Source organism: Alligator mississippiensis, chromosome 14 (genome assembly GCF_030867095.1).
Source record: "Alligator mississippiensis isolate rAllMis1 chromosome 14, rAllMis1, whole genome shotgun sequence".
Classification (NCBI taxonomy): Eukaryota; Metazoa; Chordata; order Crocodylia; family Alligatoridae; genus Alligator; species Alligator mississippiensis.
Window position 1 is genome coordinate 35,067,128 of NC_081837.1, and position 17,942 is coordinate 35,085,069.

Genomic DNA, 17,942 nt, shown 5'->3' on the forward strand with positions numbered 1-17,942 from the left:
GTAAAGGCTGCAACCTGCGACCAGCTCTGATTGTAAAAAATACTTTGGCTAAAGCCCCTTGAACAGCACAGGATTAGAGGGCAGAGTCCAGTTTACATGGACCACCTTAACGGTTGCATTTTTAGAGTTCAGAGGGTTTCCTTTTGCCAACTCTGGCCCCCACAGGTGTCCTGGGCCTGTTTAGTAGCCCTCTGTCATGGTGAAGAGCAGTGGTGTTGCCCTCAGAAATGTTCTAGATAAACAAGGATTACTGGACAACCTGATTTCATTAAGCCCAAAATGTTTCCTTTGAACCATCTCACTTGCGATGAACTTTTGATAGATCCAGGATAGGATCCCAGCAATGTCTCTGGCACCATAGCAGTCCATTGGAGGGGTCTATGCCACAGCAAGAAATTCTGGAGGTATAGTGACCCTGGATCTAGGAGGTCTGCCAAGTAGATTTGTCCTTGACCTGGAGAGCCAAGAAGTAGACCGCTCCAGGCTCTTGGTGTCAGGGAGCTGGGTGGGCCTACCAGTGACACTGTCCTGGAGCTAACGATACTCCATTCTGGAGTTCCCTTTCCCGCAGCACATCACTTAATGGTTCTGCTTTAGACCTGGAGATACTGAAAGCAGACGGACCTGAACCCTGGCCAGTTGGGGACCATGGAGAGCTCCAGGTGTGCCTCCTTTCACCTCACAGGGTGCATCTACATGAGACACTTTACTGCACAGTGAATTACATATAGTCATACTTCCCTTGCACTGTTATTGGTTGGGTAAATCTGCTTGGTTTAACTGTGGCCATCAGTTTAAAGCACCTTGAAAGAACTCATTAAGGTCTTTTAACAAGCAACAGTCTCCAGACTTAAAGCACTACTTTGAGTGGATCTACATATGCAAGAGATGTGCAAGGCCATTCAGGAATATGTCTGATCTAGTACAGGAAACTTGCTGAGCTCTCTTTAGGGCTGTTGGGTGAGGGCGGCAGCTCCAGATGAGAAGCAAGGAGACAGCTACCAGCAGTGAAAACCTGGGAAAAGTCTCGGGTGTGCTTTTGGGTTGGGATGCTGGCTGAAAGAAGCTGGCAAGTGTGGGGAAAATAGCTGTCTTCTCTTCCCTGATTCCTCCTACTATGTTTAGGAAAACAGCACTTTATAGATTCCTTATAAATATGTAAGATCACATCAAAGAAATACCTGATTCCAACACTATTTTCGCTTCCTGCCTGGAATGACCTGCAAGAACCCAAATCTGAGCTATTTGCTTAAGTCAGAAGGGAGAACAGTATTCTCCCAGTCTTTGGCTCTCCACAAACACTTAAGTTCTTATCTGGGTTGCTGGTTGAATATGCTTTGGGTGCTGCAGGCTGGGATCTTTGAATTCTTGCCCAAATTCCCAAATAATATCAAGTAGTATCAAAGAATTATATTATTTATGGATTTTAAGAAGCCAATTAGATAAGCTATCAAGATGGAATTTAACTGAACCATTAAAAGACTTTATTTTATATTATGTTTTTGTGGCAGGAGCATTCAGGTCCTGCAACCTCATTTTTCTGAACAAATTTCTGGTGTGTACAGATCCTGTGCAAGGAAGGACCTGGATATACAAAGTACCATAAAGCAAAAGAGAATGCAGCTTACAATAGACCAGCTATTCCTCGGTGACTGGCCATATACCTGGTCTTCCCACCCAGTAAATTAAAGTAGACCCACAGAGGTTTAGGCCTCAATGAATTAAAGCTAGAGTTATTACTGATGAGCTTTCATACTAATAGCACACACAAGAGCGCTTATCGCAAGTAGCTGACATGCAGTAAAGCCCTGCCTTGTTTCACCTCACCGGGTGCGTCTACATGAGACACTTTACTGCACAGTAAAACTAATGACTGCAAGTAAACATCTGCGGCTACATGTGGGGATGCTTACTATGCAGAATTCGGCTATAAACATAAGTAAATTTGCTACCTGCAAATGCAGATTTACCCATGATAAGTAACTGCACAGTAACATACCTGACCCGGAGCAGACCAGGAGCAAATGTGCTCCCAGGAAGCAGGGGGTGGGAGTTTGCTCTCTACCCCCATAAGCTGCCTACTGCAGCTTCAGGTGGGCTCTACCACCAGAGCCTGGGTGGGGACAAGTACCCCTGCTCCACAATCACAGCGCCAGGAGCTTCTTATCTCCCAACCCAAGCACTGTGGTTGCAAGACGCAGGCTGGGAGATCCATGTTTTCCAGCACCAACTCCATGACCACAGACTGGGATATAAGAATCTCCTCGTATGGCCCCGTGGAGCTGGCACTGGGAGGTAAGGCTCACCCAGCATGGGTCCTGTGACCACAGGGCTCAGACTGGGAGATAAGGTTCTCCCAACCCCAGTCCTACAGTTGCAGAGCAGTGGTTGGGAGCTCCCTGCTGCCAAGGCAAGTGGACATTGTGCCCACCTGAACTCCAGTGGCAAAGCCTGCCCCAGCAGCAGGCAGCTCCTGTGGGCAGGGAGCAATGTCCCACACCCTGACAGCAGACCGTCCCCAGTCTCAGGTAGCTTTAAGTTCCCTTTCATCTCTCTTTTCAGCTTTTCAAGAACCCATCTCCTCAAAGCTAGGAGCCTGACTATGAAATGTTAGTGTTTTGGGGGATTATTTTTATCTGAATCTGTGTTTTCCACTTCCCTCCTGCTTCCTCGGAAAACTCTATGGACTCCACAGCAAACAACCCACCACAGAGGCCTGTCCCTTATTCAGAAAAAAATACTGTTCATCACAAGATCCAATCCTAGTTCCTCAGGTAACAGATAATGCGAGACTGCCCCCTTAAAGCAATTTCCTTCTTTCCTTCCTCTAAGTAACAAAGGCAATCTGATGCCTTCTGCTATTATCAGCATTTTTTATATTGACATATGTAAATTATGTAAATCCCTTTTTAATGTTCCCTATATTGCTGGATAAGGGCTACGTGGTGTTACCTTTGCTTGAGGGTCACTTTTTTCAGTGTTTGCATCTGACTCTACGGTGTGATTCTGTGATAACAACAGGCGACACTGGGGAGCGGGACCATCTCCACAGGGACTGGTACCTGCAAGTTGACCCATTTCATTCTTGCCACCAAAGAGAGACAGCAAATATCCTAATCTCATTGTAGCAGTACACGCTATCAGATCCTTTGTTTGCAGCTCAGTTCTCTGTAATAGTGAAGGGCAGACAGAAGACGTTCTTCCAGCTACCAAAGTAACTTTGTGCTCTGGGCAGCAGCAGGGCACAGGGCAGCGGTGGCCACAGGTTACCAGGGGTGCAGTCATCTGGCAGTGGCAGCAGCTGTTAATCTTGCCATGCCTCCTGCCCCCAAGTTGTTGCCTGGGGCTGCTGCTCTGGTCACCCCTCAATGGTTACACTATAGCTTCTCAGGTAGCAATTGGGGTGACAGGCATTAAGATGTGGGATTTGTTTCTAGTTTTTGATCTAGAACAGATTTGTATTCTAGAGAGGGGCAGTATGTTAGAGCAAGGTTAACCGAATCACACGCGTGTGGCTTGTTCCACCATAGAGGCAGCATGGCCAAATGAATAAGAATGAGGTCTGTTATCTAGTCATCCTTCAGAGCTCTGCTATCTATCCTTCCATCGTAGGTTTTTCTCCTAGCTACCCTTGCTAGGCTCTTATACTGTGGTCGGGCGTTTGTAGTGGCTTTTCAGATACATAGATCAAAGGTATACACATATTGCTTATTTTATTTTGTCAAGTACTTGTCCTGAAGTCTAGAAACCAGTTCTAGTCAGAGCAAGAAGAGGATCAGGTAAACATTAAGGAGAATATGAGAAGCAATGGGCAGAAGATGTCAGATATTGGAAATTCCTGTTTTAACTGATCACAAGTTCATTAAAGGGATGGATAGATAACAAGGTAAAATCATACAGGTCAGGCTCAGTTATTTACCAATCTCTTCTGGCATTTAAATACCAGGGGAATGTAAAATGGGAGTAGAAAGTTTACTTTGCTGTTGTTTGCAGCACTGGTGAGAGATCTGATTGAGCACTGTGCAGTTTGTAGTTCAGAGATGTTGAAAAATGATAGCATATTCAAAGAGCCACACCATTGCTGCCACAGGGGGTCACCACCACTCCTCACTGGTTCCCTTCTGGTTAAACTGGTAAGAACAGGAACTACACTTTCTCTCTCTTCAGGTTGCCTGTGCAACCCCAGCTGTTTTAGATCTTGACCTACTTCAACAGCCAGCTTGGGGTTTTTCAGCTCTAGGGAATAACACATTTCTGACTGAACCTGCTGTAGGAACTTGTCCTCACAAATATGTTTCTTCTGAGGAGTTAATAAACCAAAAAGGCCCTCCAGGGAGTAACTCCTATCCAGAATCTCTCCTCCTCCTCTCACTCTGCACTAAAACTGAGGGCTGCCCAGCTCCAGATCTTTGCACAACTCCCAGTGAGTACTGACTTTTTTGTGCCTTTGCATAATTTTGCATTTGTAATGTGTGCGCGCCTACTAGGTTCACCATTTTGGAAGGGAGGGCTGGTAGGACGCACAATCTGATCCACTGTAACCCCAAACAGTAATCCCCAAACCCCCAAATAGTGAAAGCAGGTGCAAAAACATGCATACTAATAAGGTTATGCAGAGAAAGAATACACGGAGTTACCATTATAGAACAATAGGTCAACCCTAGAAGACTTTATATTATCTTTGAAGCGGCCATGTGCTTTAAGCAATTTGGACACCATTATGGAGATAAGGTAAGGAGAGCGAAACTTTAGTCAATAATTATCTCGGCTGCGGTTGAATGATCTTTGGAGAAAACCAATGCTGTCTTCAACCAAATGCCTGCCTAACTTATAGCCAAAACAACCTAAATCCAAACTCTGCCTAGTTCCATCTATTTCTCAGCAGTAACAGTGGGATCAAATTTAGTCTTGCTACTCATTAGGTTTCTATAATTGACTGTTCTCAAAGCATTCAGCCATGACTCCTTGTTACAAATACAGGATTCCAGGGTGGTATCCCATCCAAGTACTACCAACCCCCCAGACCACTTATCTTCTCAGACTGCCCCTCTACTCTTCTTTGCCTTGTAAAATGACCATGTTGTTTCTTTCATAACTAGAGTCTCTCTTTTTTTCCAGTCCTCTGTAGTATAATGTCAACTGCAATGACATTCCCAGCATGCCTGATATCATCTTCATAATCAATGGGATCCATTTCCCTCTGCCTCCTTCAGCCTACACTGAGCAGGTATGATATGGAGCCTTTCTTCATGGGACACAATAGCACGATGGGGCACAGCTAAATGGACTGGGTTCAGTCTCAGCTCAGCTGCCCCCTCCCATTGCACAGCTGCTCAGGGGGAAGGACTTGGGGAGCAGAGCAAGGAGCATGCTTGAGGGAAGGCTTTGGGGATAAGGAGTTAGTAGCCTGATCCAAGGCCTACTGAAACCAATAGAAACACTGACATTAGGAGACTTTGTATCAGGTTTCCTAGGAGAGGTCTGACCTACTGCCTGAGGAGTGTATTAGCACTATCTTCTGTAAGACAGGAAGCGGGGTTGTTCTGCTCAGCTCAGTGGTGATGAGGCATCAGTAGGTGTCTTGTGTCTAGGTCTGCACATTGTACTTCAAGAAGACAAGCTGCACAGAGTCCAGAGGAGAGCAACAAAGACCCTAAGAGGTTTAGAACATGGGACCTATGGGGAAAACTTGAAAGAAGTGGGCTTTTGTAGTTTAGCAAAGAGGAGACAGCTCTTCAATATGCAAAAGGGTGGTATTAGGAGGTTCTTCAGGGAGACAGGCCAAGAAAGAATTGGTATAATTCCAAGGAAAGAAGATTTGAGCTAGATATTTGGAAACACTCTTTAACCAAAAAAAATGCACAAGAACAGACTACCTAGAGATGGTGTGAAATATCCATTGTTTAAGGTTTTAAGAACAAGTTAGACAACCATCCATTGAGGCTAACCTTCATCTAGTTTTACCCTGCCTTGAGGCAGAAAGTAGACGTGATGATGGCTTGATGTTCTGCTCTGCTATATTTCTAAGGCTCTAAATCCCTGCTGGTATTCCAGCCACAATGGCTCCTTAAGGCTCTTCCAATAACTAGCACAGGGGTTGGCAACCTACGGCCTGTGGGCTACGATCGGCCTGTGGATCTACAGGAACCTGCCCGTGGAGCTGGGAGGCTTTGGTGGGATTCTGATGGCAGAGGGGCTTTGCCCATGCCATGGCCAGGCAGTGGGAGCTTCTGCTGTGCCACAGCAAGGGGAAGCAAGTAGTGTCAGTAGTTGGGTCATAGCACCAGCCTGTGTCAGACCCAAGCTGGGTCATTCCAGCCAGCTGCTAAAGAACATTGCCAATCGCTGCTCTAGTCGGAGTCAGTGGGAGAATTTTGCCCTGTAAAACTTGACTTAATAAAGCTGTTGGGAATTTCAGTGAAAGAACCAACTCCTTTGGAAACAAATAAGACTTACTAACCAATTATTTTTTGGGGTTCTTTTTGTCCTAATCTAGCTTGACCAACAAGGCTGCACTAGTAGTTTTGAGGAAGCAGGCATGAACCTGTGGATCTTGGGAGATATATTCATCAGGGAGTACTACAGCATCTTTGACAGGGAAAACAACCGGGTTGGTCTGGTCAAGTCTGTTTAGACATCACCCAGCAGTGGGCGCTATGATCCATCCTGTATTCAATTTACCTTAATTATATTTTGGTGTACAAGAGAAGGTTGGACAAGCACCTGTTGAGCTCATTTGAGCCCAATTACCTCCTGCCCGTGGCAGGGGACCGGACTTTACGATCTTACAGGTCCCTTCTGGTCCTTCTTTGTAGATTCTATGATTCTATTTAAGGAGATAGTAACATCTTAGTAGTACATGATTATATCTCTGTAAAACATTGCTCTGGTGTACAGTTGATAAGCTTCTTATCAAGAAATAAAGAAAACAGGTATGATTCAGAATCGTTTGATCATACATTTATTTGTATACAAAATAAGCTACAAAACACTTCCCATTTCCAACTGCTAAACATACTCTCCACCCCCTCACAGACCCACGCTCTATTCCCCTTCCTCTTCCTACCGTACTCTGTAAGTAGTTCTAGCAAAGTCTTTGAACGAGATCCTCAATGGGTGTAAACTGCCATTGCTCCACTGAAGTGAACACTGCTACGGGGCTCTTATTATCTGAGAAGCTGTCCCCTACCTGGTTACTATTGCCACAGTATCTGAGCGCCCCATTACAACACCACCCTTGTGAGAGAGGGCAGTGCCATCATCCACAGCTACAGAGTGTGATGGAGGCAGAAAGATGCTTCATGACTTGTCCCAGCTCACAAAGGAAGTGTGTGATGGGGTAGGGACTGAACTTGGGTTAGCATCCACTCGCTGGACCATCCTTCATCTTTGAGACTTCCCTTGAAGTAAGGTGCTATTCATTACTGCTGACATTTTAAAACAAAAAGTGACACCAAGACAAGCTACTTCCAGCCCTCCCAATGGAAGTCAGGGAATACCACAGTTATGGTTGTACACACAAACCTGGCTGTGACCGCTCCTCCCTCAGTTACCCCCAGGGAACAGATTTGATTCCATGATCAAAAGTGGTTTCTCAAATAAAGCTATAGAAAGTATCTTTTTTTCCTCTCTCAGACTATGAGGAGTTATTTTTTAGACCTGGGAAATTTCAGTATTCGAACAATAGAAACCAGGGCAGTTTTAATGGAAACACTTCACGTGGTGTATCTCTCTATTGTCCATCACCCACTGAAAGTGCCTGGATCCTAGATCTGGCATACTAACAACAAAGCAATGTGCACTGAAATGAGAATTAGAAAGTATTCTGTAAAGCAAAGAACAAAAGATCATCCCTGCCCTCACCCCCCAGATCTCACATATCACTGCGAATGTCAAGACATAGAAAATCTGATTCAGGATTAAAATCTGTGCCTTGAGGAAAATGTCTAGGAAATACCAGAAGACTAATTTCAAGAGAAGTATCAAATTTAGGCCAAGAAGAACCTGGTTGAATTAAGCTGTAAGGAATCCATGCAGGTCCTCCTCAAGAGAAACCTGAACTAAACTCCTTCTGCACAGGGGAAAGGTTGGGGAATCCGGACTTCATAGCTCCCATCTCATGAAGCGGCATAGCTTTGCCTGATGGCTCTACAGCCACCATCTCAAGGCATTATCACTCAACGGTTGGGGAACAGAGAAATTCTTTGGGGATGCAGGAGCTTTAAGGGAATCAGACACACAGAGTCTGCCATCCTCCTTCCACTGCGTCAGACCAGGGAAGGCAAAAAGACATGGAGATTACTCCCATTGCATCTTCTTATTCTCAGATGGGTAGGTCTTTTGCAGAACGTCCTGCAATAGAAAGAAAAGGATATGAAGCTTAAGATAGGCCATTGAAATAGGTATGTCAAATGTTGAGGTCAGCTTTTACATAGAAGCATCACAGAACAGACATCAGAGCAAGCACCTGGCTTTTCTAGTCTCCCGTGCCACTGAACAGCTACTTGTAGCATTCAGGATGCAAGAGAACATCCATTGAGACCAGTGATGAAGTACATTTCCAGAAGTCCTGAAAATCTTGATGGATTTTTTTGTTTTGTTTTTATAGAACGTTGTCACGGACATGCACAAAATCTTCTGCATAGCATGTGTTCCTTTTTCTTATGTATTTATTAAACCAGCCATTTGAGTATCCAATGGCATCTCTTCCCTGCACCGCAATGCTCTCGAGGCTATGGTCAAAGAACACAGACTTGTCCAGTGGCTCCCACTTGTGAGCACCAAACCCAGAAATGCAGTGGTGAAGGTGCTCTGGGGACACTCCTGGCACTGCTCTCTGGTGCTCTGGAGACCAAGGTTTCCAAACTGAGAGCAGAGCAGTCCCAGAGCACGTCCACCGCCACATTTCCACATGGAAAACATGAGAGCAGAGCAAGTAGGTGGGGCTTTTTTGGCCACAGCCTTGAGAGCATAAGGGATGCTGTGTAGTTTGATCCCAAATTTAGCAAAGGTTCAAAATTATGACAACTTACTGCTAAAATTGCAAATTCCCCCCTGAATTTTACAATCAGCTCCACCAATGAAACCAGCTGATCCTACTCTCTGGGACCCAGCATTACTGGCATGAGACTCTATCCTTTGGCAAAGACACCTGAGAGATTAATTGTACAAGCTTTGGTGTTGCTTGCAATATCTCACTGAGAGTGCTACCACAGGGGTATCAAACTCAGGTTGGCAGGAGGGCCACATTCCCTGCTTTTCAGGCGCCTGCAGGCCACAGCCCAACTCTCATGCAGGCATCCCCAGCAGCAAGTGGAAGTCCTACCATTGTGGCCAGAAACCCATCTCATACCATGGTGACAGTAGTAACCAGAGTCCTAGCAAGAGGCAGAAACACTGCTATACCATGGCCAGAGCTGGAGTAAAAGTCCTTTGGCTCGGATGACCTGGCTCCTTGGGTTGGATACGGCCTGCAGGCCACAAGTTTAACATCCACAGATGAGCAACACAGAGAGAGGTGGAATAATCGAAATTACAACATCGTTGTTGGTTCCCTAAAGCCATGAATCTCTGCTCTCTTACCGTGATAGCGCTGGACGGGAGGGTGGCCATAGAAACCTCAGAGATTGAAGTCTTTCCTTTTGTATGTGGACGACACTTCTTACACCAGTTCCAATACTCCTCTCTCACCTGGGGAATGAAAGCCCACAGTCACTAATGGGATCTTGACATGGATTAAGCATAAATCCCTGACTGTATCTTGATGCTCAGAGTCCCACAGCAAAAGCAAAGTGTTCAACCTGGCCTGCTGACTAAATCCCAACATTGCCAATTCTGTGCATGACCACCCTGCGTGGGGAGTTGGATGAGGTGACCATCTGTAACGCCTTCCAGTCCTATTCTCCTGCGATCTTTTATTCTATTCTGTGGGCTAGATCCTCAGCTGATATTGGGCTTCACTGGACCAATCTTAATTTCCCCACAAAGGATCCAGACCAGTTGTCTCAGGGCTCAACAGCTGTGTTGAGTTAGTGTATGATGCTGAACGGCTCGCATACTGTGGTCCCAGAGGTGGATGAATTTTAGGGATGCATAAAGCAATTCCTAAACACATCAAGCTCAGTCACACTTCCCGCCACCTTCCTGCTGAAATAATCACAGGAAGATCTAGAAGGTATGAACACTACATGGAGGACCCCATACCAACGTTCCTGAAATCAGGAGAGGAGGCCTGTCGCCATCTCAAGTAGTGTCAGCCTCTTAAAACACGCAAAGGTTGGAGCCTGAGATCCGTCCTTGTTCTGCCTCACAACGCTGGATTGTTCTCCCTTTCCCACCCCTCTTGTCATCCCCAGGGAAAGTTCAGGCCCAGCCTCTGCTGCTGCCTCTGGGCTGGGTGATCACCTTTCTATTGAGCAGGCAGTGCACAAAGAAGATGAAAGCTCCCTGGATGCTGTTGAGGATGGTGAAGAGGTATGCCATGAGATCAGCCAGCTCCTTAAACTGGAAAAGACCCAGCACCCAAGTGATGCCCATGATGAAGAGATGAGCCACTGCTTTGAATATCAATAATCTGAAACAGGGGAAACAGCAGCGGTGAAGGTGGGTGGGATAGCACCAGTCAGGAGGGCAAGCTGCAATCTGAAAGCAATCTCCCCCCAGGGTCCCTGCTGTAGGGGCTCCTTGAATATGTATCCTGCTCCTCCTAAACGTTCAGTAAGGATCAGGGAAGGAGGCTGCTACCGCTAATGGGATTTGCAGGTGTGTGCAGGTTGGTAATGGGGCAACGAGACAGGTCAGTTAAATCCCCAGCATCGAGGGAGGAGAGCGGCTGTAGTGGTTTGAGGAGACCTCAGTTCAGTTCCTGGATCTGCAACGTATGCCTTATGGAATGTGAGCAAGTCATGTGATCTTTCTGCATCTCAGACCCCTAACAGATGTTCATTTAATAGCATGATGGGATCTGATCCCGGATCCCAACACCTACCCATCCTTGCCATGCCATGCAACACATGTATAGCACAACATATGATGTTGGGATCTGGGGTCAGATCACAATGATACCCTTTCTAATTGCCAGAGTAGGTAGTCTGGGATCACCTGAACTAGGAAGTTCACAGTCAAGCATTGGCAGCCCTGCATGTAGGGCTGTGGTTGCCTGGCTCTGCAAGTGCCACAGAGGGGCAAGTCCCCAATGCTCAGCTTTGAATTTGCTGTCTGGGGAGCAGAGGGAATGATCAGCTCCCCCACCCACAGTTGCAGACCCCTGTGCAGCTCCAGTTGGATACTCTGAGGTGCCCTGATGATAATCAGCTGATTATTAGCATGAAGACAGGATAGCCTGGTGTTCCCGGCTAACCAGAGCTAGCTCCCCTCCCAGTGCTGACAATTGGCTGACTGGTCAATTGTCAGCATGGGGAGTGTCCGGATGGTGTGGGGCAGCCTGGGGTGCCACACATTCAATTTAAGTTGCAATGTAAATCAGCCCCAAAGAGGCTCTGCATTATATGGGAACCATCTTTGTGGCTGGTTTCTCATTTTATTGCACAGTTAATTGAGTGAATGTGTGGCAGGGTTACTTTTTATAGTGTGAGTAACACATTAACCATACCATCTGTGTAATGTCTGCCAGGGCCCCCAGATAATACCCCTGTGAAATGGGCTGAGTGTTTCCATGCCTCCCCTGGGTGTCATGAAGGGAATGTGATTAGTACATAGTTTTGGTGGTGACTGACTACACTGAGAGGGGCCAGGTAAACATGCAAAGATGCCCAATTTCTCTCCCCTGAACCTTGCCTGGTATTCTTCACAGTAGATATCTCTGTATTGAGGGAGGAAAGGTGCCCTTGCAAAATTGTCAGAGTAACGCAGAAAAGACCAAAATTTGTCTGTAAAAGAAAAAGAAAAGTCTGATGAATGTTAAATGAAATGGAAGACCTAGCCTCTCATGGGGACATCTACCCAGCAAGCTTACTGTAGTCCCAAGAGGTGCCCTCACATGCTGCACTGCTCGGGGCAGGCTGCCTCTTAAACAAGAAAGAATGTAGCCACATCCAGGCAGTGCCTTCAGCAGGCCAATGAATATCACTGTGGCAAAGTGCCACTTTCTCCCTGCTAATTAGCCTGCCCATGGTGCCACACAGACACAGCTGTGTAAGCGGCCCACCTGGAGGAGCACAGTGCACTTGATCTCCCCGCTCTGGCACACAGTCAGCTGTACGATGGCCTAGCTCCTGATTCGACTTCGGTGACTTAAGCCCAAGGACACTGGCTGGGGGCTCATGGGTTGGGATATGGAGCTGGACGCTTGTGCTGGAAGTTTTGGCCAGTGATTTCGGACAACAGAACAAGGTGCCTCAGCCCTACCCTGAAGTCCCACCATTAGGCTGTCCCAGCCCAAGTCCTTTGAAAACAGGCCCAAGGATGGATTTATGAGGCTATAATGACCATGAGTGAATACAAAATATACAGAGGTCCCAATTCTATTCTCTCTCAGCCTGGTGTAAATCAGGAGTAATGCCACTGGGACCAATTCTCCACTGAAGACTGGCGGGGAATACCAGTGTACTTCTTGTGTGAAGGGAGAATCGGTCTGAGGGCTCCAAACAGCCTTGTAATTTGTGTGATGCATCATAGTTTGTTCCCACGGGATCAGTGTCCCATGGTCTCCAGTGCTGCTTCCCTCTTTCAAGACATTTGTCTCCTTTTAATGTTTATCACTGTAAGCCTCGGTGAGGCAGCCTGATGTTGTTTGGGGACTAGGCTAATTGCACTGGAGATGGATATGAGAAAGGGAGGAAAAATAGCTATACTTTGCAAAATCCCATTGGCCAGGTTTTTTTGGTTTGCAGAACAAGACTCCAAAGCCAGGGAGCTCCAGTCCTGATGGCTACTAATGAATCCACTTTGGGCCCATACTTTCTCTATTCTTTTCTGTGATAGATTATCTTAAGACTCGTAGGTCCCGCTGCTCTGGGATCCCCAGACTCGATTGTACCCACCATAATTATGGTGCAGACTGGTCCAAGGAAACTCCATTTAAAATTGCTATCAAGCCTCAGCCAGCAGCTAAAGAGAAAGAGAGAAGTCCCATTGGTAGAACTCAGGTATTGAACACACGGTACAGCCTTTACTGCCTAACTTGGCTGCCTGGACAGTGGATACCATTACAATAGAAGTTGGTGGCACAGGCACTATCTTGTATGTTCATCCTTTGTCTAAGCTAGTGGGGGTTACACCTGGAGTAAGGTCAGACACCAGAATCAGAGGAATCCAAGTGTGAAGTGGGGAATTAAACATTTTAGAAACCTGTATGCTTCACATTGAGTGGGACTGAGTCCTGGTAAAAATATCCAGGGCCCTTTGCTTCCAAATCCTGAAAGAGGCAGTGGGTCTGATGGTTTGTTGATGGGTACATTGGTTATCAAGCAGAGGCTGGAAAAAACCATGCATTGCATTCTTAGCCTGGGACAAAGGGAAACATTTCCATTAATGGAGAGAACAACCTGCTTGGATTCAGAGTGGGAAGTTGGGCTCTTAGACATGAGGGACAAATGGTGCCCCAGGATGGGAGTATTTGGAGATCAGAGGCCTAGGACATAGTGCGAGGAAGGGGAAACTGGAATAATGCTATGAGCTCACAGGAAGCTTCCTGTCAAAGAAGTGTCTTAGATCAGCATTTACCCACCTGTATGGAGTGCAAGAAACATAATGCATTGTCTGTTTTCAGTCTGCAATCCATGTCAGCCCAGCAGAGGCATTAGATCACAGCAGGCAGAGGAGGAAGAAGCCTGCTGACTACAACTGTAATGTGCAAGATGCGTGTGTTCCCAGTCCCCCGAGCTACTACCTGATCCATAAGGTGGGTGAGGGTCTGCTAGTGATCCTAGTTAAAGGAGCTGCTCCATGGCAGAGGCTAGCATGTTTAGGTTCAGACCCCACTGCTGAGACCCTATGGGGGTCATTATCCCAGGCATGCAAAGCACTGACCACCTTTTAAGCAGAAGGCTTTGCAAAAGCTCCCCTGTGCTAGGACAAAGGTCCCCTCCACACCCTTGAACCCAGCACCTACTGATAAGGAGTTCCATAACCACTTGGGAACCTGATTGCAGAGACCATCACAATCACAGCAGGGAATCCACAGCCAAAGGCATACATGCATATCTTCATGTGTCTGCCAGCACCAGCATAATTTGCAACCTTCAGGTTCCTGACAATGAGGCAAAGATTCACTCCTTCTATGAACATCCAAGCAAAACAAGCCAGGAAGAGATAATGCAGAACACCGGCAATTATGGAACACAGGAGCTGGAGGAGGAATGAGAGGTCAGTGTGGGTTTGTCTGAAGGGAAGAGTTCACTTCCTCCCATACTGGCCGGCTACCAACCACCTGGCTAGGAAAATATTCCACCAGTCTAAAACTGGCCACACGTGGGGACACATGAAATTTGGCAAGTTGGCTCACAGGGATCTGAGCAGACTTTGGGTCTGGCCTTGTTTCATCCAGGTTCCCACCTGCTGAGGTCTGCATTGCAATGGAATCAGCTCCAAGGGGAAACCCAGCCCAATGTCAGCCCAAGTTCGCTGAACTCACTGAAGCCACCGGGTTGGAAGGAAACTGTAACCAGCCCAGTTCCTCCTTCACCCACCTGGGGTAAATCAGGAGAAAGTCTCCTGACATCAGTGGATAATACTCTGGTATAAAGTGGCCCAGCTGGGAGCTCATCCTCAACTGGGGAAGACACCATGGCCAGACCTGTGCTCTGGGGAAGCCTGCCTATTGTACCTTGTTGTAAGTTTGGTTTACTCCTGCTAAGAAGATAATATCAGCCAGGAAGAGGAAAATGCTCAGCTGCAGGTGGATGAAGTTGCTGCTGGTATTCTTGACGGTGTGAGAGAAGAGGAAGGTAACGATAGCCAGGATGAGGCAGATCAGGGAGATCATCAGCCCAACGTAGCTGATAATAGAGAGGGCAACACTGGACTGTGACAAAGAAGAGTTCAAGTCAGATCCTGGGCCTTCTTGCCACTCACTTGCATCCGTTTCCCATTGACCTCCCTGGGGATCAAGGATCTTCAGTGCCCATGATCCTAGCTTGCTGGAGAGCCTACTGCATCTTGATGTAGATGCATGAGGTAGCCATATCCTAGCTTGCCGGAGAGCCTACCGCATCCTGGTGTAGATGCAAGAGGTAGCCATCTCGCAGCTTATTGGTTACCCACAGAGTGAATCAGGTGCCCATTATAAGGCTAGCTATAGTTTTTCCCTTTAGCTAAAGTGACAGAGACTTGGGTTTTGGCGCTGAAGTTTGACTGATTTGCAGAGATCCATTCCACCCTGGAGTCAGCTGCAATTTAAGAGCAAGGGAATCATTTCTTTCAACATGCTGTCTGAAACAAATGATAATTTCTTTAAACCCTAGCCTTCCCCATTTCTGTTACACAGACACAATAGCCATGATCTAAATTAGGAAGGATCCCATAAGATTCTGACCAGGTGGAGTGGCTCAGCAAGTCATGTCATGTGTGCTATTCCACCCAGAAGCAAGCAATATAGTATACAAGGCAGTGGTTCATTTCACAGTACTTTGCTCAGGTCTCTTGGGAGGGAATACACCACGAGTCATTAGTACAGTTTATCCGTCTATTTGCAATTCATTTATAAGTCCAGATCCTTAGCTGATGTTAATTCCCATACTTCTACTGCTTTCTTAGTGTTCAATGGAACTATGCTGCTTTACATCAGCTGAGGATCTGACTCATTGTTTGCTTTATTTAATGGCAGAATGGCAAGGGATTTCCCCAGATTATTAGATACAGTAGTGTGTGTGTCATGAGGATGATCAGGGCCCTGGCCTCATGTAGCATGTTAACTGCCTTCAGAGGCATTTATCTCTTTGCCAGCTTTGCTCAGCTCATCCGTTGCTTCAAGTTTTCCTATGTTACAGTGCCCTCCAGTGGGGATATGCACTAGATACCAGAACCAGGTCCACATTTCAACATGCCTTGTGGTAAAACATTTACAATTATAATATAGATGTAAGACAACATAAAGACTGATGATCTACCGGTTACTGCAGTGATCTTTATCCCCAGTAATAAAAACAGGGTTTCACAGTCCCGACAGGTTGTTGATCAGGTTTTCAATTATGCCAGCTGTGCAATGGGCATTGTTTGCATTTTCACATGTTCATGGTTTCTATTGTGAAAGGACCCCAGAATAAGCATCACTGTCTGATAACTGGTCATGACTAAAGTGTGGTTCTGCTATTTGAAAATGGCTGTGCCTCGTGTGTCTGGATATATCCACGCTGCAGCTACAGAAGTGATATCAGCATGGTTGACTGAAATCTCCGCTAGCATTAAGCTAGCTAGCTTGGGGGCTGCTAGCAGCCTAGGCACAGCACCACAGGGCTCAGTGAAGGATAATTCACCTGCTCAGTTTGCAGGTCAAAATAAACATTTCTTTAACAAGATCCCTATGGACTTGGCTTGGCATCAAGAAGCCTGGGTAGGTTCTACCTGGCACATCCATCGCTTGCACTTTTGCAGCTGGAATTTAGATATCCGGTCTGCGGCTGATGCAGGAATGAGAAACAAGTTTTGTTTACACCCCCTGGCTGCATTGACTTTGTAGGACTAATTCAGGAGTGAGGAGCTGCAAAACCTTATTTTAATACGCAGGGGAAAGAGACTATTCTTATTTCTCTTATAATGCCACTTAGAAATCTCAACTAAGATCAGTGTCCCATGGTGCTAGGCGCTATACAGATAGATGGGAAGAGACAATGCCTGCTCTGGAGAGTTAGTAATCTAAATAGATAAGACAGACAAAGGGTGGGAAGGGAAACGCAAGGGGGGAGTGACTGGTTTAGAGGTGACACAGTCCCTATCAGAGAGTGAGATGCCAACCCTGCCCTTCTGATTGCTAACTTGCTTGCCTAACTCAGCAGCTCATCACATCACTTCCAGAACTGACTGCTAACACGGTGTCCTTTGCACTTGGTGACTTTCCAGCCTCAATCCACATTTTAAGGTCTTCTGGTTTAACACTGAACTATCATTTCCCTTCACATTGCTATTTATGGACTGGAAACAGATATGTTTTCAGGTGAAGCACCTAGTTAAGCCATAAAGACCAGTACTGAAGATAACATGGGTATTTTTCAGGCCATTCTCCTTGCACAGATAACCCTCATTGCCAAATCTTTCTTCATTCCCATTTTAAAAGGAAGTAGATCAACCAATATAAAACAGATGACACATTCAGGATGACCGCTGGCTGTGGAATAGTAGCCATTAAGAAGGTAGCGTTAACTAGCAGTAACCATGAAGTAGTATCCAAGTTAAGACAATTATTTCTTCATGTAAATATGGGGAAAGCCTGTGGAATCTGTGTTGCAACTATTAATAAAAATAAATAAATAAAATGGCCACTGTAAAATCCTTTTTTCTTTAAATCATTTTCTGTCCCACATTACTATAGCATCTAAGCATTTTTTAAAAAAATATATTTATCCTCACAGCCTGTCTGGGAGGCAGGGAAATGCTATTAGCCCCATTTTAGAGATAGGCCCAGGACAGGCTGGAAACCGACTGGGAAAGCAGCAGCTCTGCAGAAAAGGACCTGGGGGTGACAGTGGACAATAAGCTGAATATGAACCAGCAGCGTGCCCTTGTTACAAAGAAGGCTAATGGCATCCTGGGCTGCATTAGTAGATGTGTTGCCAGCAGATTGAGGGAAGTGATTATTCCCCTCTATTTGGCACTGGTGAGGCCACATCTGGAGTACTGTGTCCAGTTTTGGGCCCCCCACTCCAGAAAGGATGTGGACAAGTTGGAGAGAGTCCAGTGGAGGGCAATGAAAATAGTTAGGGGACTGGGGCACATAGCTTCTAAGGAAAGGTTGAGGGAACTGGGCTTATTTAGTCTGGAGAAGAGAA

The 17,942-nt window shown here is 46.2% G+C and overlaps 1 protein-coding gene across 4 annotated transcripts in view; it reads right to left on the reverse strand.

Annotated features, from left to right (window-relative positions):
* Positions 1-6,945: 6,945 nt before the first annotated feature.
* Positions 6,946-17,942, reverse strand: part of LOC106737520 (adhesion G protein-coupled receptor E3) — a 45,632-nt gene continuing 34,635 nt past the window's right edge. For 3 of the 4 annotated variants that reach the window (XM_019492592.2, XM_019492591.2, XM_014605424.3), the window contains exons 10-16: positions 14,786-14,983; positions 14,072-14,307; positions 13,002-13,068; positions 11,797-11,888; positions 10,405-10,573; positions 9,583-9,690; positions 6,946-8,352 (exon numbers count right to left, since the gene is read on the reverse strand). In XM_019492592.2, the coding sequence (XP_019348137.1) occupies positions 8,299-8,352; positions 9,583-9,690; positions 10,405-10,573; positions 11,797-11,888; positions 13,002-13,068; positions 14,072-14,307; positions 14,786-14,983 (924 nt within the window). In that variant the 3' untranslated portion in view covers positions 6,946-8,298. The remainder of the gene's footprint in view (positions 8,353-9,582; positions 9,691-10,404; positions 10,574-11,796; positions 11,889-13,001; positions 13,069-14,071; positions 14,308-14,785; positions 14,984-17,942) is intronic. The other variant, XM_019492593.2, reaches the window with a different exon arrangement.